The 23,675-nt window shown below is 37.3% G+C and overlaps 1 protein-coding gene and 1 pseudogene across 1 annotated transcript; both read right to left on the reverse strand.

Annotated features, from left to right (window-relative positions):
• Nucleotides 1–12,610: 12,610 nt before the first annotated feature.
• Nucleotides 12,611–13,543, reverse strand: LOC113929647 (annotated as a pseudogene).
• Nucleotides 13,544–22,294: 8,751 nt separating this feature from the next.
• Nucleotides 22,295–23,288, reverse strand: LOC113929582 (olfactory receptor 2T8-like). The gene is given in 3 exon segments (XM_027606565.1): nt 22,295–22,815; nt 22,818–23,234; nt 23,237–23,288. Coding segments are annotated over 3 exon segments (990 nt in total).
• Between the last annotated feature and the right edge of the window lie 387 nt (nt 23,289–23,675).

The raw sequence follows: 23,675 nt of genomic DNA on the forward strand, positions 1-23,675 counted from the left end.
GGGATGGGTTAAAAAAGTGATGGAGATTAAGGAGTACTCTTGGGATGAGCACCTGGTGTTGTATGGATGTGTTGAATTACTGTATTGCACACTTGAAACTAACATTACAATGTATGTTAACTAACCAGAATTTAAATTAAAACTTTAAAAAAGAAATATATGAATTCAGTAAATTTACAAGATACACAATTAATGCACAGAAATCAGTTCAGTTCTATACACTAATAAAGAAGTAGGAAAAAGATAAATTAAGGAAACAATTCAATGAATAACTGTGTCAACAAGAATAAAATACATAGGAATAGACTGAACCAAGGAGTGAAAGACATACACTCTGAAAACTATAAAACATTGATGAAACAAATTAAAGATAACAGAAACAAATGGGAAGATTGTCCATGCTAATGGACCAGAAAATTAATATTGTAAAAATGTTCATACTACTCAGTGCAATGTATTGGTTCAGTATAATCCCCATGAAAACAACATAGCACTTTACACAGTAGTATAACAAATAATTTTAAATTTGCGTGGAACCACACAAAACTTCGAATATACAAAGCAAACTTGAGAAAGAAGTTATTATAATCCCAGATTTCAAGACATACTACAAAATGATAATAAAAGAGCAAACTACTAGCACAAAAATGGACACATAGGTTAATGGAACAGAATACAGATCCCAGAAATAAATCCATGCTGATACAACAAATCAATTTATGACAAAGGAAGCAACAATAAATAATAAAGATAGTCTCTTCAGTAAATGGTATCCAAAATTCTGGGCATCTACATGAAAAATAATGTAACTGTACCATATTCTTATATCATACACAAACATCAACTCAAAACGGATCAAAGATGTAAGTTTTAGACCTGATTCCATAATACAGAAAAAAGCATAGTAATCTTTTCAACATCAGTCTTAGCAATATATTTTTAGGTATGTCTTTTCAGGCAAGAGAAACAAAAGCAAAAATAAACTATTGGGACTACACCAGAATAAAAAGCTTTTGAAAATCAAAGGAAATCGTCATTGAAACTAAAAGGTGACTTACAGAATGAGAGAAGATATTTGTGAGTAATATAGCCAATAAGAAGTTAGTACATAAAATATGTAATAAAGTTATACAACTCAACACTAAAAAAAAACAAAAAACAAAAAACTAACCAATTAAAATAAGGCAGAGGTCCTGAATAGCCTGTGTTTTTGTTGTTGTTGTTGTTGTTTGTTTTGTTTTGTTTTGTTTTGTTTTGTTTTGTTTTCCCAAAGGAGACCCACAGGCCAACAGACACATGAAAAGATTCTCAAAATCACTTATCATCAGTGGTATGCAAATCACAATCATAATGAGTTACCACCTTATACATCTTAGATTGGCAATCATCAAGAAGAAAAGAGATAATCAGTGTTGAGAATTGAAAAAAGTAGGAATTTTGTTCACTAGGTAAGTTGGTACAGCTACTGTGGAAAAGTATGGATGTTCCTCAAAAATATTTTAAAAAAATACAGTAAGATCCAGTAATTCCACTCTTGGGTATTTACCCAAAGAAAACAAAACCACTAATCAAAAAAAAAAAGTACACTTCTATGTAATGTGGCGTTATTTACAATACCAAGATTTGAAGCAACCTAAGTGCCCACCAATAGATAAATGGACAAAGAAGATATGGTATGGAGATACATTGGGATATTATTTAGCTATAAAAAAGATGACATTTTGCCATCTGTAACAATATGAGTGGACCAAAAGCATATTGTGTTAAGTGAAATGTCAGACAGAAAAAGAAAAATACCATACAATTTCACTTATATTTGAAATCTAAAAACAAAACAAAAAAACAAAGCAGAGATAGACCCACAAATACAGAGAACAACCTGGTTGTTGCTGGAAAGAAGGGGAGTGGGGGATGGGTAAAAAGGAGAGAAGGGGAGTGAGATACTGGTTTTCAAATTATGGAATAAATAAGAGGGAAGATGAACCATGAGAGACTATGGACTCCGGGAAACAATCTGAGGGTTTCAGAGGGGAGGGGGGCTGGGGGCTGGGGTAGTACAGTGATGGGAATTAAGGTGGGCACGTGTTGTAATGAGCACTTGGTGTTGCACGCAAATAATGAATCATTGAACACTACATCAAAAACTAATTATGTACTGTATGGTGACTAACATAACATAACAATAAAAAAAAGACAGTGATGAAAGCTACAGCACAGGAAATAGAGTCAATGGTATTATAATGACATTGTAGGTTGACAGATGATAGCTACACTTGTAAGCATAACATAACATACATATTTATCAAATCACTACGTTGTATACCTGAAACTAATGTAACATTGTATGTCAAGTACACTTCTACACAAATATAATAGTAAGAAGAAAGAGATCAAAGAAACCCCATTCTGTGTCCCCAAAGTGCAAGATTAAGGAGAAAAATATTTTCAAAATATGTATAAAATTATAAAAGAAAAATATCAGCATATCAACTTACTAGGATATAGATGTACTTCTAGCCTTTGTAAATTGGCATAAATGTGGTGAGATATGTTTTATTAATAAATCAGGAGTCAACATGGAGAATAATTTCTTTTTCCACATATTTTTATCCAAATTGTATGTGATCACACTCAGAATCCAAAATATTTGGAGGAAAATTTTAGAATTCCTTTTTTTTCTAAAAATTATGGGTAAAATCAATGGCTAAGAATAACAGACATGCTTCAAGGTACAATTGTTTTGAATGTAAAATTGATATTCAATAAGCAAGTTCTGGTCATATGAAGAAAAAAGAGCAAGGTACTGATGTTAATAGGTAATGGCCCCTACATATATGAAATCATCATTTTGTTTTAAATCTTAATTATATATCATTTTTAATTCTCAATTATACCTCAATAAAACTGGGAGAGATAAACACAAGCATGTCTATTGACTTAAAACTTCCAATTCTGCCTTGGTTCCAACAGTTATTCTTCCAAATACTCCCCAGAAGACATGTTCAAACACATTGAAAGAAATAGCATTTGTAATCATTAAACACTACAATATTTGGGCTAGGGAGCAAGATGGCAGAGAAGTAGGAGACCTAAATTTCATCTGGTCCCAGGAATTTAGCTAGAGAGGTATCAAACCATTCTGAAGACCTACGAACTCAACAGGAGATCAAAGAAAAGAATAGCAGCAACTCTGAACAGAAAAGCGACCACTTTCTGGAAGGTAGGATGTGCAGAGAAGTGAATCCGAAGCAATATTTGGAAAGATAGACGGAGGGGGAGGGGGCCTTTGGCAGCCGCTACTGGCAAGTGATAGAGCAACAGAATACAAAATTAGAAATTTTATAAGTCAGCTGTGCTGAGCTCCAGTGGCTAAGCAGGGGGTGGAATCTTTGCTGGGACAGTGTGGTCTCAAGACCCTTGGGGGTCACAGAAAGACCAGGGGTGCCTGAGTGCAGCAGAGTTCCCTGGTATTGGAGCAGGGAAGCTGGCTGCAGAGACAGAGACAAGGAGTGGGCTCGCAGTTTGGGTTTACCATAAACCATGATTCACGGCACAGTCGGGCCACTTCTCATCCAGCAGGGACCCAACAAGTGGCAGATCTGGGGAGAACCCCCTTCCTCCCCCCAGGAGGAGCGGCGGGGGAGTGCACCACAGGAATCTGTGGGGTTTGGAGACTCCAAATGGAGTCATGTGCTAGAGATAGAAATGCTCAGTCACAGGCTGGGTGAGCCCAGAGTGCGGCCAGAGACTGGGGAGAGGGGAGTGATTGACTGCTTTTCTCTGGGGGTGAACTAAGGAGTGGGGACCCGTGTTCTTGGCTCCTCTGAGGTGGAGATTGGGAGGCCGCCATTTTCACTCTCCTCCAAAGCTGTATGGAAAGCTTGCAGGGAAAAAAACTCCAGAGAGCAAACCCGAGCAGATTACTTAGCCTGCCCTTGGCAAGGGTGGGGCAATTCCACCTTGGGCAAAGACAATTGAGAACACAGCAACAGGGTCCTCCCCCAGAAGATCAGCAAGAACAGCCAGCCAAGACCAAGTTTACTGATCAATGAGAAGAGCAGAACTCCAGCACTAGGGGAATACAGCACATAGAATTCCTGGCTTTTTCCCCATGATTCTTTAGTCTTTCAAAGTTAATTTTTAAATTTTTTTTCTTTTTCTTTTCTTTTTTAATTTTTCTTTTTCCCTTTTTCAACCAATAGCTAAAGGAATGTTGAAAAAGAAAAGCAAAGCTGGCGGCATCACAATTCTGGACTTCCAACTCTGTTACAAAGCTGTCATCATCAAGACAGTACGGTACTGGCACAAAAACAAACACATTGATCAGTGGAACAGAATAGGGAGCCCAGAAATGGGCCCTCAACTCTATGGTCAACTAATCTTTGACAAAGCAGGGAAGAATGGTTAATGGAAAAAAGACAGTCTCTTCAACAAATGGTGTTGGGAAAATTGGACAGCCACATGCAGAAGAATGAAACTGGACCATTTCCTTACACCACAAACAAAAATGGACTCAAAATGGTTGAAAGACCTAAATGTGAGATAGGAGTCCGTCAAAATCCTAAGGGAGAACACAGGCAGCATCCGTTTCGACCTCAGCCACAGCAACTTCTTCCTAGAAACATCGCCAAAAGCAAGGGAAGTAAGGGCAAAAATGAGCTATTGGGACTTCATCAAGATGAAGTTTTTTGCACAGCAAAAGAAACAGTCAACAAAACCAAAAGACAACTGACAGATTGGGAGAAGATATTTGAAAATGACATATCAGTTAAAGGGCTAATATCCAAAATCTATAAAGAACTTCTTAAATTCGACACCCAAAGAACAAATGATCCAATCAAGAAATGGGCAGAAGATATGAACAGACATTTTCCCAAAGAAGGCATCCAAATGGCCAACAGACACATGAAAAAGTGCTCAACATCGCTTGGCATCAGGGAAATCCAAATCAAACCCTCAATGAGGTACCACCTCTCACCAGTCAGAATGGCCAAAATTAACAAGTCAGGAAATGAGAGATGTTGGCGGGGATGCAGAGAAAGGGGAACCCTCCTACAGTGTTTGTGGGAATGCAAGCTGGTGCAGCCACTCTGGAAAACAGTATGGAGGTTCTTCAAAAAGTTGAAAATAGATCTACTGTATGATCCAGCAATTGCACTACTGAGTATTTACTCCAAAGATACAAATATAGGGATCCAAAGGGGTACGTGCACCCTGATATTTATAGCAGCAATGTCCACAGTAGCCAAACTATGGAAAGAGCCAAGATGTCCATTGACATCTTGGATAAAGAAGATGTGGTATATATATACAATGGAATATTATGCAGCCATCAAAAGGAATGAGATCTTGCCATTTGCAACAACGTGGATGGAACTGGAGGGTATTATGCTGAGTGAAATAAGTCAATCAAAGAAAGACATGTATCATATGATCTCATTGATATGAGGAATTCTTAATCTCAGGAAAGAAACTGAGTGTTGCTGGAATGGTGGGGAATGGGAGGGATGGGGTGGCTGGGTGATAGACTTTGGGGAGAATACGTGCTATGATGAGCACTATGAATTGTGTAAGACTGTTGAATCACAGACCTGCACATCTGAAACAATAATACATTATATGTTAAAAAAAAAGAAGAAGATAACAAGAAAAGATAAATGAAGGGGGGGAAATCGGATGGGGACATGATCCATGAGAGACTATGGACTTTGAGAAACAAACAGAGTTCTAAATGGGAGGGGGTTTGGGGGAGGCTGATGGGTATTAAAGAGGGCACATACTGAATGGAGTACTGGGTGTTATACGCAAACAATGAATCATGGAACACTACATAAAAAACTAATGATGTAATTTATGGTGATTAACATAACCTAATAAAATTTTAAAAACCACTACAATATTCACATAAGCTCATTAACAAAATTGGGTGAGTAAATAGATGATAGTTACACAATGGAGTGTTCAGTAGCAATATGAATGAATGATATACAAATACATAAAAAGCTAGAATGATCTTAACAGCAATAATGTGAAGGAAAGAAGCCAGACACAGAGAGGAGAATAGTCTAAAACTAGAATAAATGACAAAATCTATGTTGTCAGAAGTGGTAAAAAGTGCTACTTTGGGGATGATAGAGAATAAAAGCACAGAAGTGGCTTTGGAGGTACTGGTCATGTCTACTACCCAATCAGTGTGCCAACTGCAGTGGTTTTATTTATTTATTTTTATTTTTATTATTTTTATTTTTTATTATTAACATATAATGTATTATTTGTTTCAGGGATACAAGTGTATGATTCATCAGTCTTACTCAATACACACCACTCACCATGACACATACCCTTCCCAGTGTCTATCATCCAGCCACCCCATCCCTCCCACCTCCCTCTGCTCCAGGAACCCTCAGGTTGTTTCCTGAGATTGAGTCTCTTATTCTTTGTCTCCCTCTCTGGTTTCATCTTGTTTCATTTTTCCCGCCCTTCCCCTATGATCCTCTGTCTTGTTTCTCAAAATCCACATAACAGTGAGATCATATGATAATTGTCTTTCTCTGATTGACTTAGTTCACTTAACATAATACCTTCTAGTTCCATCCACATCATTGCAAATGGCAAAATTTCATTTTATTTATGACTGCATAATCTTCCATCGTATATATACCACATCTTGTCTATACATTCATCTGAAGGTGGACATCTGGGCTATTCCCATAGTTTGGCTATTGTGGACATTGCTGCTATAAACTTTGCAGTTCAGGTGCCCCTTTGGATCACTATATTTGTATCTTTGGGGTAAATACCCAGTAGTACAATTGCTGGTAGTAGGGCAGCTCTATTTTCAACATTTTGAGGAACCTCCATACTGCTTTCCAGAGTGGCTGCACTAGCTTGCATTCCTGCCAAGAGTGCAGGAGGGTTCCCCTTTCTCTGCATCCTTGCCAACATCTGCCATTTCCTGACTTGTTAATTTTAGCCATTCTGACTAATGTGAGGGGGTTTTGATTTGTATTTCCCTGATGCTGAGTGATATTGAGCACTTTTTCATGTGTCTGTTGGTCATTTAGATGTCTTCTTTGCAGAAATAGCTGTCCATGTGTCTGCCCATTTCTTAATTGGATTATTTGTTCTTTGGGTGTTGAGTTTGATAAGTTCTTTATAGATTTTGGATACTAGCCCTTTATCTGCTATGTCATTTGCAAATACCTTCTCCCATTCTGTCAGTTGTCTTCTGGTTTTGTTGACTGTGTCTTTTGCTGTGCAAAAGCTTTTTAACTTGATGAAGTCCCAATAATTCATTTTTGCCTTTGTTTCCCTTGACTTTGGAGTTGTGTCTTCCTAGAAGTAGCTGCTGAGGTCGAAGAGATTGTTGCCTGTGTTCTCCTCAAGGATTTTGACGGATTTCTGTCTCACATTTAGGTCTTTCATTCATTTTGAATCTATTTTTGTGTATGGTGTAAGGAAATGGTCCAGTTTCATTCTTCTGCATGTGGCTGTCTAATTTTCCCAATACCATTTGTTGAAGAGACTGTCTTTTTTTTTTATCTTTTTAAGATTTTATTCACTTATTTGACAGAGAGAGAGAGAACACAAGCAGGGGGAGCAGCAGAGAGAGAGGGAGAAGCAGGCTTTTTGCTGATCAGAGAGCCCAATATGGGGTTTGATACCAGGGCCCCAGGATTATGACCCGAGCTGAAGGCAGATGCTTAGCCAACTGAGCCACCCAGGCGCCCTGAAGAGACTGTCTCTTTTCCATTGGATATTATTTCCTGTTTTGGCAATGATTAGTTTACCATAGAGTTAAGGGTCCATTTCTGGGCTCTCTATTCTCTTCCATTCATCTATGTATCTGTTTTTGTGCCAGTACCATACTGTCTTGATGATTACAGCTTTGTAATAGAGCTTGATGTCTAGAACTGTGATGCCACCAGCTTTGGTTTTCTTTTTCAACATTCCTCTGGCTATTCGGGGTCTTTTCTGGTTCCATACAAATTTTAGGATTATTTGTTCCATTTCTTTGAAAAAAGTTGATGGTATTTTGATAGGAATTGCATTAAATGTGTAGATTGCTCTAGGTAGCATAGACATTTTCACAATATTTGTTCTTCTAATCCATGCCCATGGGACATTTTTTCCAATTCTGTGTGTCTTCCTCAATTTCTTTCATGAGTATTCTACAGTTCTCTGAGTACAGATTCTTTGCCTCTTTGGTTAGATTTATTCTTAGGTATCTTACAGTTTTGACTGCAATTGCAAATGGGACCGGCTCCTTAATTTCTGTTTCTTTTGTTTTGTTGTTGGTATATAGAAATGCAACTGATTTCTGTGCATTGATTTTATATCCTGCCACTTTACTAAATTCCTGAATGAGTTCTGACAGTTTTGGAGTGGGGTCTTTTGGGTTTTCCAAATAAAGTATAATATCATCTGCAAAGAGTGAGCATTTGACTTCTTTGCTGATTCAGATGCTTTTCATTTCTTTTTGTTGTCTGATTGCTGAGGCTAAGACTTCTAGTACTATGTTGAACAGCAATGATGATAGTGGACATCCCTGCCATGTTCTTGACCTTAAGGGAGTAGCTTTCAGTTTTTTCCCATTGAGAATAATATTCACTGTGGGTTTTTTCCTAGATGGCTTTTATGATATTGAGGTATGTACCCTTTATCCCTACACTGTAAAGAGTTTTAATCAAGAAAGGATGCTCTATTTTGTCAAATGATTTTTCAGCATGAATTGAGAGTATCACATGGTTCTTGTCCTTTCTTTTATTTATATAGTGAAAATCTATCAAGTGTTTGGATATCATATTTCAATAGCATTTTTTAAAAGGGAAAAATGCAAACAGTAATTGTCCATGGTAACATTATGAAAAAATATGATAACATTATGATGATGACATGCTTTATTAGTAGGTATACTGAAATTTGTGAGAACTGAGAGGCAGGATATATCTTCCTTATGTAAATGACACCAGATCTCAAACTTGAAAACAGTGAAAATTATAAATTATTCCATCAAAGAACTTTATGTGAGAATAGTGGATCATGAATTGAACATACAGGGAATTCTGTATTTGATATAATTGTGTTGTTTAAACTTCTTCATAGAACTGCATTTTATTTAATGTGAAGATAATAAAGTTAGATAGTAGTTGTGTTGTATGATCCTGCAGATGTAGGGATGTACCAGATAAAGGACATAATTGCTTATCATACTAAGGAAAGTAACATCATTAATATGTATCTTAGTTAGATAACTCCAGAGCAATTTCAAGTCATTCTAGATTTAAAGAGAGATTGAGGGCACCTGGGTGGCTCAGTTGGTTAAGCAACTGCCTTTGGTTCAGGTCAAGATCCTGGAGTCCCAGGATCAAGTCCTGCATCAGGCTCCCTGCTCAGCAGGGAGTCTGCTTCTTCCTCTGACCCTCCCCCCTCTCACGCTCTCTCTCTTTCTCAAATAAATAAATAAATAAATAAATAAATAAATAATCTTTTTTTTTTTTTTAAAAGAGAGATTGAGGAGAAACAGAGACTTGGGCTGGGAGACTACAGCTAACAAGTTGACCTTCAGATTCCCATAACTTGTGAGAATAAATGAGAATGACTAGTTAGAATCCTCCCCAGGAAGCCACTGTTTAGGAAAATTTGAAAAATGTCTTTTAAAAGACAAAGAAAACAAAAGAATGCGTTTTGTGCATTGTTGCTACCACAGTATCTTTATTATGGAATTGTAAAGTTGGCCTTTCTACACAGCTCTTGGCCACGTTATATAATCAGGCACTAATGTTTGTACACTGATTTTACAAACCTTATGATAGTATCTTTCTCATTCTCTCTCTCTGTGTCTCTCTCTCTCCCCACTTCCTTTCACTGTGTCCATCCAAAAAGGGTCATAGACATTTTTGTGATTTAATCAGAGCACAAAGACCAAATATTTTCTACTTTTTTCATTTATCATGTCTATTTTCCCAGACATTGTACCTAAAACAAATTTATCACATATTCCTGTATCTCACACATAATGGCTCCTGTAAGTAGATAAAGGATCTTCCAGGTTAAACATAAAGTTTACAACCCATTTATCATTATTTTCTGTGTGGACTGTCTTTTGACATTCCTTTGAGGACAAACATTTCAATATCTGTGGTAGAACGCAAATGTTCACTTCTGTGCCTGACTTATAGCTATGGCCAAAACATATATCTATACTTTGCATTAGATTCTTTATTTGCAGCTTTATCTTAGGAATGGGTCACTGAGAAACAACAACAACAACAACAACAACAAACAGAGCAAATACACAACCTCTAAATGAACATGATTCCAATAAAAATAAATTCTTGAACTTTTCAGGGGGATCCATCACGTGGTTCTGATGCTGTAAATTGCACCCAGTAGGGGCAATGGTGGTATCTTCATAGGACTCATTCTCAGGCTGTTGGACATTTTTTATGGTTGTAGAATTTCAGATATTATTCACTTCCATATATGGAGATTCTGTAAGTCTTTAAAGCATTTTTAGTAATACATTATCCGTTCAAATTGGACTAAATTCATGTCTTTCTCCAGTTAAGAACTCTAGCTGATAATATAAGATTCCAAATCCCATTTTGATTCAGTTGGAAAATCTTGTTAGAAAATACTCCAGGGGCGCCTGGGTGGCTCAGTCATTAAGCTTCTACCTTTGGCTCAGGTCATGATCCCATCAAGCCCCACATCGGGCTCCCTGCTCAGTGGGGAGCCTGCTTCTCCCTCTCCCACTCCCCCTGCTTGTGTTCCCTCTCTCGCTGTGTCTCTCTCTGCCAAATAAATAAATAAAATCTTAAAAAAAAAAGAACATACTCCAGTAAAGAGAGCTTGAGGACCTGAAGTAAGGCAGTGGTTACAGTGATTAAAAAAGATCACAAATTACTTGAGTAGAAAAAAATTGAGGAAATTGTTTAATTGATTAGTTTATTGCAATGAAAGAACAAAATGCTTAGGTTCACTTGTAATTGTTTTATTGGCTCACCATTTTGAATGAAATGTGTTTTTGTGTTCCTCACAATGTATGAAGTCCTTGGTAGGTATTTGGTCATTGTGGAGCATTTGTCTTTTTTATGCTTTTAATTTTTTTTACATTTTTTTTCAGATTCTTTCAAATTTTGTAGTCCTGTAACCAAGTTAAAGAGATGAGTTAAATCTTTCAACAGGAAGCAACTATTATGTTTTCCCACACAATTGGGACATTATCATTCAGTTACTTGTGTTGAAAAGATTCCACTTAATTTAAATTTGGAGAGATGCGAGTTATAACCATCATTCTATAAGTCAAATTTTTAATCAGCTAAATGCTTAATTGCCATAGTGATAAAAATGTCCAAATTTACATGATCTTTTTAAGTCTCTCCCATTGTTGATAGGATGTAAATTGGCACAGTCATTATGGGAAATAGTATGGATGTTCTCAAAAAATTAAAAATAGAACTACCATATGATCTAACACTCTCCTTTCTGTGTATATTCCAAAGAAAATGAAATCACTATCTCAGAGAAGTATCTGCATTCCCATGTATATTGCAGCCTTATTCACAATACCCAAGACATAGGAACAACCTAAGTATCCATCAGTGGATGAATGGACTTACAAGAGTCATAAATATATATACACTGGAATATTATTTAGGCTTGGATAAAAACAAAACAAAACAAAAACTTTGTCACTGTAACAACATGGATGAATCTAAAGAACATCATGCTTAGTGATATAAGCCAGAAACAGAAAGAGAAGAATTGCATGATTTCACTTATATATGAAAGAAATAAAACTCTTAATAGAAGACAGTATAATGTTATTTACCAGGGTCTAGTTGGTCGGTAAATAGGGAAATTTTACTCAAATAATGCAAAGTTTCAGATATACGGGATGAAAAATTCTGGAGCCTTAATATACAATAAAAGTGACTGTAGTTAACAGTATTATATCACATACTTGAAGTTTGCTAACAAAATGTTCTTAACTGTTCTCACACACAGCTAACTATATAGGGTGATAGATATGTTAATTAACTAAATTGTGTGATGTTTTCACAATGTATATCAAATTATGACATCGTACACCATAAAATATACAACTTTGTCAATGATGTCAATATAGTTTAAAAAGTAAAAATTATTATGCAAATATATAAAGTATTTGTTTCCATTTATGTTAGGTTCATCCTAAATTATTTATTGTTCTTAGGTCCTAATTTACTAATATTTGTAAAAAAAAGAAAAAATATTTTAGAAAAAATATTATAGAACTGGTATGATGCATGATACCATTGATTTAGTCAGTTTTCATTTTCCATTTTACATGTTAGTAAAATATTTTTGCACACGTTAGTGGAAAATGCATTCCCTTTATACAGATGGAGAAAAAAGGATCATAAAGAAAAAAATAATTCCTTATACCATAAAATTATTATGGGAAACTTCAATTTATTTAATTTTCTATATTAATTTCAGTTCTTTCACTGTAGGCATATAATATTTTTCTTCACAATGGTCTATGGCTAAATTGACATGTAATTGAAGCTTGAGAACTAAAGTATATTGTCTACATTATCACAGATTGGATTCTCTGAAAGAATCATCTCAGAACCCCCATCACCCCCTTGTTTCTTGGACTGTAGATGATGGGGTTGAGCACTGGGGTCAGGATGGTGTAGAAGACAGCCAGAATCTTGCCCTCTGTTGGTGATCAGAGGGATCTAGAGCAGAGATAAATAAAAACAAAGGTTGCACAGTAGAGAGTCACCACAGTGAGGTGGGTGCTGCAGGTTGAATAGGCCTTCTTCCTCCCTTCTAATGATTCCATGCATCAGTTTGCATGGACAACTCAGCCATGGGAACATGCAATAACAATGAAAGGAAACATAAGGAAGACAGTGGAGCTTACAAACAGTGTACTCATAGCTCCAGGTGTCCATACAAGACAGAGTTAACCTGGCCAGAACATCACAGAAGAAAAGTTGATGGCTCTGGACTGGCTAAGGGATATGGAGAATACATGTTGTGTGAGCATAGGAGTTGATCGAGCTCATTATCCTGTTATCATCAGCACACATACTCTTTTGCTCATACAAATGGCATAGTGGAGAGGAAAGCAAATAATCACATAATGATCATAGGCCATAGTGGCCAAGAGTAATCCTTCTCCATCAGCTAAAGCCATAAAGAAGAAACTCTGAACTGCACACCTGATGAAAGAAATAGACTTGCTTCCAGAGAGATAATCAGAAGCCATCTTGGAGACAATGGTGGAGATGTAGTTCAGGTCCATGAGGGAGAGTTGACTAAGTAGAAAATACATGGGTGTGAGGAGATGAGTATCCAGGAGGATGAGGACGATCATGCACAGGTTGCCAAACAGAAGGTTTAGGAAAACGAAAGCAATGAAAATGAAGAAAAACAGGCCAATTCTTGAAGGTGGGAATAACCCCAATAAGATGAAATCAGTAGAAGTTTGATTTTAATTTTCCATGTGGCATTAATTTTCTCCTAACAACAGACACAACAGTAAATTAATATAGAACAGAACACTATTTTTATTTCATTATTTCATTCACACCACATTTACTCATTGAATATTGCAGCTTCTAAATGAAGAACAAACAACTATTTTGAAAAAAAATCCTCAGTTTTTGCTTCATAGGTAAAATCTTCATGAGGCAAACATCTGTGGCCAAAATATTCTCTACAAATCTGTGAATTTGTAAGAATAATATATTTCTCAGGGTGACTCAGTTGAGCATCTGACTCTTGATTTTGGCTCAGGTGATGATTTCAGGGTTGTGAGAATTAGCCCCACATTAGTCTCTCCAGTCAGTGGGAAGTCTGATGGAGGCTCTCTCTCTTCCTCTCCCTCTTCTTTTTCCTCTGCCTCTCCCCCCTCTATCAAATAAATAAATATATAAATATATATATATTTCTCTAATAACATCATTAGGATATAAATATTTTATTTTCCTACATAAATTCAGTTATCTTCAAAGACAGAACTTATAAGTTAAATGCATGCATAGAAAATCAATGTAAATGCATAAATTATAGACCCATATTTGAGTAAATTTTGTTTACCTTAGAGGATTCTTTTTATCTTTTATATTTAAACACTAATATTTCTGAAACTGCAGTAGTCTATTAGGTCATGTGCAGATCTGCATTCCCTTTTTGTGTCCTCCTCCAAAATATTGGCACAACAGCCCCTTAGATATCAATTGTCATTATTTGCTTCTTTGTTTCAGAAATCTATAGCAAATCTTTATTGCCAAATACCATTTATGTAAAACCATTTTCTTCTTAAAAAATGATTTTATTTATTTATTTGATAGACAGAGTGCACACACAAGCCAGGTGGAAAGGCAAGCAGAGGGAGAGGGAGGAGCAGGCTCCCCACTGAACAGAGAGCTTGACATGGGGCTAGTCCCAGGACCCTGAGATCATGAACTGAGCCAAAGGCAGATACTTAACTGACTGAGACACCCAGGTGCCTCAAAGCCATTTTCTTCTGCCTCCTTACCCAACTTTAGAATGCTCTAATTAAAATAGGCCCTTTCTCTGAGAATTTATAATCCAGTTTCATTTTTCTTTCCATGTAAGCTCAAGCTCTCTTGAAAGATGTATGTTCAGTCCATCTGTTTCTCAATACTTACATAACATTATACATTGCTTTATAGCACCTTTTTGTAGTTATTCTTTTTTTTCTTTTTGTTTATATGCATTTAAAATTCTTTCCATCTATAGATAAGTGTGGGAGTATAAGCACATATGTTTATCACTGTTCTGTCATAAACCCCAACTGACATGATAATAAAGAGATACACTCTTTTTGTATCATGATTCAAAGGGGCACATGCAACCCAAAGTTTATAGCAAAGATGTTCACAATAGCCAAAATATGAGAAGAGTTCAGATATCCATTGACAGACGAATGGATAAAGAAGAACAGATATATAACATACTTCCATCAAAAAGAATGAAATCTTGCAATTTGCAACAATATGGATAAGACTAGAGGATATTGTGCTAAGCAAAATAAGTCTGTCAGAGAAAGACAAATATCATATAATTTCACTTATATGTGTAATTTAAAAAACAAAACAGATGAACATAGGGGAAGGGAGGGAAAAATAAAATACAATTTAAACAGAGAGGGAAGCAAACCATAAGAGACTCTTAACTCTAAGAAACAAACTAAGGATTGCTGAAAGGGAGGTGGGTGGGGGAATGGTGTAATTAGGTAATGGGCATAAAGAAGGTCACCTGATGTAATGGTAACTGAATGTTACATGCAACTGATGAATCACTAAATTCTACCCTGAAACCAATAATACATTACATGTTAACTAAATTGAATTTAAGTTAAAGGAAATTTTAAAAAGGAGAAGGAGGCGGAGCAAGATGGCAGAGGAGTAGGAGACCTGGATTTCATCTGGTCCCAGGAATTCAGTTGAATGGGGATCAAACCATTCTGAACACCTATGAACTCAACAGGAGATCGAAGAAGAGAGTAGCAACAACTACTGCAAGTTGGTAAAACCACTTTGGAAAACAGTATGGAGGTCCCTCAAGAAGTAAAAAATAGAGCTACCCTATGACCTACTGGGCATTTACCCCAAAGATACAGATGTAGTGAAAAGAAGGGGCACATGCACCCCAATGTTCACAGCAGCAATGTCTGCAATAGCCAAACTGTGGAAAGAGCCAAGATGCCCTTCAACAGTTGAATGGATAAAGATGTGGTCCATATATACAATGGAATATTACTCAGCCATCAGAATGGATGAATACTGGGGTGGAGCAAGATGGCGGAGGAGTAAGAGACCTGGATTTCATCTGCTCTCAAGAATTCAGCTGGATAGGGATCAAACCATTCTGAACACCTACAAACTCAACAGGAGCTTGAAGAAAAGAATAGCAACAACTCTGAACAGAAAAGCGACCACTTACTGGAAGGTAGGACGTGTGGACAAGTGAATCCGAGGCAATATTTGGGAGGATAGATGGCGGGAGAGGGGGCCTCCGCTGCTTCTGGCAAGTGATAGAGCCGCGGAGCACAAAATTGGAACTTTTAGAAGTTGGCTCCATTGAGGGACGTCACTTCAGTGGCTAAGCGGGAGGTGGAAACCTCGTGGGACAATGTGGTTTCAGGACCCTTGGGGTCACAGAAGGACCAGGAGTAACTGAGTATGGCAGAGCTCCCAGGTATTGGAGTGGGGAAGCCAGCTGCAGAGACAGAGCTGAGGCGTAGGCTCTCAGCTCAGGGTGGCCATAAACTGTGATCTGTGGCCCAGTCGGGCCACTGCTCCTCCAGCAGGGACACAACAAGCAGCAGAGCCAGGGAGACTCCCCTTCCTCCCCCGGGAGGAGTGGCGCGGGAGTGCACCGCAGGGATCTGCTGGGTTTGGAGACTCCACACCGAGTCAGGTGCCAAAGATAGAAACGCTCGGTCACATGCCAGGTGAGCAAGGAGTGCGGCTGGAGACCGGGAGACGAGAGTGATTGATTGCTTTTCTCTAGGGCGCAATGAGGAGCAGGGCCCCAAGTTCTCGGCTCCTCAGTGGAGATTGGGAGGCCACCATTTTCACTCTCATCCTCCAAAGCTGTACCGAGAGCTTGCAGGGAACAAAAGCTCCCGAGAACAAACCTGAGCAGATTACTTAGCCCAGACTCACAAGGGCGGGGCAATTCTGTGTCGGGCAAAGACATTTGGGAACCATGGCAACAGGCCCAAGAAGATCAGCACGAACAGCCAACCGAGACCAAGTTTACCAATCAAGGAGAACGGGACAACTCCAGCGCTAGGGGAATACTGCACATAGAATTCATGGCTTTTTTACCATGATTCATTAGTTTTTCAAAGTTAATTTTTTTAACGGTTTTTTTTTGAATTTTTCTTTTTCCCTTTTTCATCCAACATCTTATCAATCCCTTTAAAAAAAACCATTTTTATTTTTCATTTTTAGAGTCATATTCTATCCCTTCATAGTAGTTACCGTTATTTTTGGCATATATATATAAGTTGTTCACTCTTTAAAATTTTGAGATACAGTTTCTTCTAGCATATCAAAATATACCCTAAATCTCTACTGTATGGCTTTATTCTAGTCTCCTGCCTGATCACATTCTCTCCCTTTTTTTTTTTAAATTTTCTTTATTTTTCAAACAACATCAATTCCTTTTATAAAATCTTTTATAATTTTCATCTTTACAATCATCTTCCATCCCTTCATTGTATCAAGCCTTATTTTGTACATATATAAGTCTTTCTTTCTTTACAATTTTAGGAGGCACTATCTTCTAACAGACCGAAATACACCTAAAATCTAGTGTGTGGCACGGATCTATGCACTAGCCTGATCATATTTGATCATATTCTGTTTTTTTTTGTTTTGTTTTGTTCTGTTTTTGTTTGCCTTTGTCTTTATATTTTTCTTTCTTTTTTTTCTCTTTCTTTCCCTTTCTTTTCCCCTAGTTTCAGGTCTTTTCTGATTTGTTTAGAGTATATGTTCTGGGGACGTTGTTAACCTGTTAGCATTTTGTTCTCTCATTCATCTATTCTCCTCTGGACAAAATGACAAGATGAAAGAAATCACCTCAGCAAAAAGAACAAGAGGTAGTACCATCTGCCAGGGACCTACTCAATATGGACATTAGTACGATGTTGGACCTCGAGTTAAGAATCATGATTTTAAAGATACAAGCTGAGCTTGAAAAAAGCATGGAAGTTAGTAGAGACACCCTTCCTGGAGAAATAAAAGAACAAAATCTAATCAAATCAAAATCAAAAAGGCTATTAATGAGGTGCAATAAAAAAATGGGGGCACTAACTGCTAGGATAAATGAGGCAGAAGAGAGAATCAGCGATATAGAAGACCAAATGATGGAAAATAAAGAGGCTGAGAAAAAGAGAGATAAACAACTACTGGATCATGAGGGCAGAATTCGAGAGATGAGCAATACCATAAGACAAAACAACATTAGAATAATTGGGATCCCAGAAGAAGAAGAAAGAGAGGGGCAGAAGGTATATTGGAGCAAATTATAGCAGAGAACTTCCCTAATGTGGGGAAGGAAACAGGCATCAAAACCCAGGAGGCACAGAGAACCCCTCTCAAAATCAATAAAAATAGGTCAACACCCCGACATCTAATAGTAAAACTTACGAATCTCAGAGACAAAGAGAAAATCCTGAAAGCAGCTCGGGAGAAGAGATCTGTAACCTACAATGGTAGAAACATTAGATTGGCAACAGACCTATAACAGAGACCTGGCAGGCAAGAAAGGACTGGCAAGATATCTTCAGAGCACTAAACGAGAAAAATATGCAGCCAAGAATGCTATATCCAGCTAGGCTGTTACTGAAAATTGAAGGAGAGATAAAAAGCTTCCAGGACAAACAAAAACTAAAGGAATTTGCAAACACGAAACCAGCCCTCCAAGAAATATTGAAAGGGGCCCTCTAAGCAAAGAGAGAGCCTAAAAGCAGCATAGATCAGAAAGGAACACAGACAATATACAGTAACAGTCACTTTATAGGAAATACAATGGCACTGAATTCATATCTTTCATTAGTTACCCTGAATGTAAATGGGCTAAATGCCCCAATCAAAAGACACAGGCTATCAGATTGGATTAAAAAACAATACCCATCGATATGCTGTCTGCAAGAGACTCATTTTAGACCCAGAGACACCCCCAGATTGAAAGTGAAGGGGTGGAAAACCATTTACCATGCTAATGGACACCAAACGAAAGCTGGGGTGGCAATCCTTATATCAGATAAATTAGATTTTAAAACAAAGACTGTAATAAGAGATGAGGAAGGACACTATATCCTATTTAAAGGGTCTATCCAACAAGAAGATCAAACAATTGTAAACATCTATGCCCCTAACATGGGAGCAGCCAGTTATATAAGGCAATTAATAACAAAGCAAAGAAACACATTGACAACAATACAATAATAGTGGGGGGCTTTAACACCCTTCTCACTGAAATGGACAGATCATCTAAGCAAAAATCAACAAGGAAATAAAGACTTTAAACGATGCACTGGACAAAATGGACTTCACAGACATATTCAGAACATTCCATCCCATAGCAACGGAAAACACATTCTTCTCTAGTGCCAATGGAACATTCTCCAGAATAGATCACATCCTAGGTCACAAATCAGGTCGCAACTGGTACCAAAAGATTGGGATTATTCCCTGCACATTTTCAGACTACAGTGCTTTGAAACTAGACTCAATCAGAAGAGGAAAGATGGAAACAACTCAAATACATGGAGGCTAAAGAGCATCCTAGTAAAGAATGAATGGGTCAACCAGGAAATTAAAGAAGAATTTAAAAAATTCATGGAAACCAATGAAAATGAAAACACAACTGTTCAAAATCTTTGGGATACAGCAAAGGCAGTCCTAAGAGGAAAGTATATAGCAATACAAGCCATTCTCAAGAAACAAGAAAGGTCTCAAATACACAACCTAACCCTACAGCTAAAGGAGCTAGAGAAAGAACAGCAAATAAAGCCTAAACCCAGCAGCAGAAGAGAAATAATAAAGATCAGAACAGAAATCAATGAACTAGAAACCAAAAGAACAGTAGAACAGATCAATGAAACTAGGAGCTGGTTCTTTGAAAGAATTAACAAGATTGATAAACCGCTGGCCAGACTTATCAAAAAGAAAAGAGAAATGACCGAAATCAACAAAATCATGAATGAAAGAGGAGAGATCACAACCAACACCAAAGAAATACAAACAATTATAAGAACATATTATGAGCAACTCTATGCCAGCAAATTAGATAACCTGGTAGAAATGGATGCATTCCTAGAGATGTATCAACTACCAAAATTGAACCAGGAAGAAATACAAAACCTGAACAGACCTATAGCCACTAAGGAAATTGAAGCAGTCATCAAAAATCTCCCAAGAAATAAAAGCCCGGGGCCAGATGGCTTCCCAGGGGAATTCTACCAAACATTTAAAGAAGAACTAATACGTAGTCTCCTGAAACTGTTCCAAAAAATAGAAATGGAAGGAAAACTTCCAAACCTATTTTATGAGGCCACCATTACCTTGATCCCAAAACCAGACAAGACCCAATCAAAAAGGAGAATTACAGACCAATATCCATGATGAACATGTATGCAAAAATTCTCACCAAAATATTAGCCAATAGGATCAAAAAAATCAAAACCTCAATGAGATACCACCTCACACCAATCAGAATGGCTAAAATTAACAAGTCAGGAAACGACAGATGTCGGCGGGGTTGCGGAGAACAGGGAACCCTCCTACACTGTTGGTGGGAATGCAAGCTGGTGCAAGCCCTCTGGAAAACAGTATGGAGGTTCCTCAAACAGTTGAAAATAGAGCTACCATACAATCCAGCAATTGCACTACTGGGTATTTACCACAAAGATACAAATGTAGGGATCCGAATGGATATGTACTCCCCAATGTGTATAGCAGCAATGTCCACAATAGCCAAACTGTGGAAAGAGCCAAGATGTCCATCGACAGATGAATGGATAAAGAAGAAGTGGTATATATACACAATGGAATATTATGCAGCCATCAAAAGGAATGAAATTTGCCATTTGCAACGACGTGGATGGAACTGGAGGGTGTTATGCTGAGTGAAATAAGTCAATCAGAGAAAGACATGTATCATATGACCTCACTGGTATGAGGAATTCTTAATCTCCGGAAAGAAACTGAGGGTTCCTGGAGTCAGGGTGGGGTGGCAGGGATGGGGTGGCTGGTTGATAGTCATTGGGGAGGGTATGTGGTATGGTAAATGCTGTGAATTGTGCAAGACTCTTGAATCACAGATCTGTACCTCTGAAACAAATAATGCAATCTCTGTTAAGAAAAAAAAAGAAGAGGATATCAGGAGGGGAAGAATGAACGGTGGTAAATTGGAGGGGGAGACGAACCATGAGAGACGATGGACTCTGAAAAACAAACTGAGGGTTCTAGAGGGGAGGGGGGTGGGGTGATGTGTTCGCCTGGTGATGGGTAGTAAAAAGGGCACGTCCTGCGTGGAGCACTGGGTGTAATGCACAAACAATGAATCATGGAACTCTATATCAAAAACTAATGATATAATGTATGGTGATTAGCATAAGAATAAAAAATTTAAAAAAAAGTGTAACCATACAATATTTTCCTTTTCTGTTTGGTTTACTTGGACAAATTTTCTCAAGACTCATCCATGTTGTAGGATGTATCAGAATTTCATTCATTTTATGTGCAAATAATAATCCATTTTGTATTTACAGCACTTTTCATTTCTGCTTTCCTCCTCCTGTAGGCATTTTTTTTTTTTTTTTACCTCTTTGGCTATTGTGAATTATGCTGCTATAAACATTTGTGCACAAATATTTGCTCAAGTTCCTGTTTTTATTTTTTGTATATATTTAGAAGTATAACTATTAAATCATACAATAATTTAATGATAAATTTTCAGAGAATTTGCTTCCTGTTTTTCATAGCAACTGACCATTTTATATTCCCATCCAGGATGCACTAAGAGAAAAAGAAAGAATGCACTAAGATTCCAATTTCTCCACATTCTTGCCAGCATTTGTTATTACTATTATTTAATGTTTAATAGTATCTTTCATAATGGGTGAAAGGAATATTTCATTGTGGTTTTTATTTGCATTTCCCTAATGACTAATGATGTTCACTGTCTTCTCATATGTTTATCAGGCATTTGTATATATATTCTTTGGAGAAATGTGTATTCAAATCCTTCACCCATGTTTTAATATGTTTATTGTTGAGTTTTATGAGTTATTTATGTACTCTAGATGCTTATTCTTTATATGATATATTTGCTTCAAATACATGAGCTATCTTTTCACTTTATAAAAGGGTGGTTACTAGAAGGGATGTGGGTGGGGGGGTGGGTTAAATAGGTGAGGGGGATTAGGAAGGCACTTGTGGTGAGCACTGGGCATTGTATGTAAGTTTTGAATCACTAAATTCTACACCTGAAATGGATATTACACTGTATGTTAATTAGCTGGAATTTAAATGAAAACTTGAAAAGAAAAAAAATAAAGTCAAGAAACATTTTAAAATAATATAAAATAATTATTATACATGAAAAAGATCCAAAATATATAGTTGTGTCTGTATTTCAAAGTAAAATAGTAACCATTATAGATATAATGCATATATAACTATTCCCTAGGAAATTTCACACAATTCCCTTTGTATAACCTTGAAATTTGGGGGAAATCAATGTAATCTTATTCGTGACTTAAGGCAGCACACTGACCCATACACTTTCTCAGGGCTCCCTTGTCATCACTGTTCCTCAGACTGTAGATGATGGGGTTCAACAAAGGAGTGAAGATAGTATAGAACACTGACACTATTTTATCATGATTAGCTGACGTGTAGGATTTGGGTCTCATGAAGATAAAAACAGCAGCTCCATAAAAGAGTCCCACCAGAGAGAGATGTGAGGAGCAGGTGGCAAAAGCCTTCTTGTGGGGCTCTCTAGAACGCATCTTGAGAACTGCAGCAAAAATGAGACTGTAGGAAATCAGGATGAGAGAAAATGGGACAAGGAGCATTAATACACAGCAGATGTACCTGACATTTTCAAAGACTGATGTGTCAGCACAAGCCAAACGCACCAGGGTAGGGGCCTCACAGAAGAAATGATTGATCTCATGTGTATCGCAAAATGGGAAGCTCAGGCTAGCAGCAGCCTGCATAAGCCCATCAGCTGCCCCCAGGAACCAAGACCCCACAGTCATTCTAGGCATAATTGCCAGCTCATGAGAACTGGGTATCTCAGTGGGTGGCAAATAGCCACATAGCAGTCATAGGACATGGATGCTAAGAGGAAGCACTCGCCCCCTTCCAAAGTGATGAAGAAGAAGATCTGCAACCCACAGCCAGCAGGGGAGATGGACTTCTGACCAGTCAAGTAGTCAGCTGCCATTTTGGGCACAATGGTAGAGACCAGCATCATGTCCATGAGGGACAGTTGGCTCAGTAGGAAGTACATGGGCATGTGGAGCCGAGCATCCTAGTGAATCAGGAAAATCATGAGGGCATTGCCCACTAGGGAGGTGAAGGCAATTGTCAGAACCATCACAAAGAGAAATAAGTGGGCTTCTGTGTGGTTAAAGAGTCCTAGGAGAATGAAATCTGAGGTGGTGTTCCAGATTTTCATGTTTCAAACAGGAGTGACACTGCAAATGAAGAAATAGATGATAGAGTTTTCATCATTTACAATGTTCTATTTCAATTACATTTTTCATGAAAACTATTTGTGTCAAAATGTTAAAAAAAAAAAAAAACTATTCCAAATCCTTCATCTGTGATTTGCAATCTTTTTAACTGGGATCCCTCTCGTGCTCTCTATCTCTCATTCTCTCTCTCTCAAATAAATAAAAATAAATAAATAAATAAATAAAAGACCATTCCTTATGTTTTCTGTCTTTTGCTTAGAATGGTGTTGAAATTGAGGTATCTTTACTTGAATCATAAAATAATATCTTTTTCAATGATAATAGAAGGTATATAAAGTATATACATTTTTTCTCATAGTGTATTCACAGTACATATTTTTTTCTCATAGTATATTCACAATTTAAAGGATGCTGATAATTTTCC

This window comes from Zalophus californianus, chromosome 5 (genome assembly GCF_009762305.2).
Source record: "Zalophus californianus isolate mZalCal1 chromosome 5, mZalCal1.pri.v2, whole genome shotgun sequence".
In the NCBI taxonomy this organism is placed as follows: Eukaryota; Metazoa; Chordata; class Mammalia; order Carnivora; family Otariidae; genus Zalophus; species Zalophus californianus.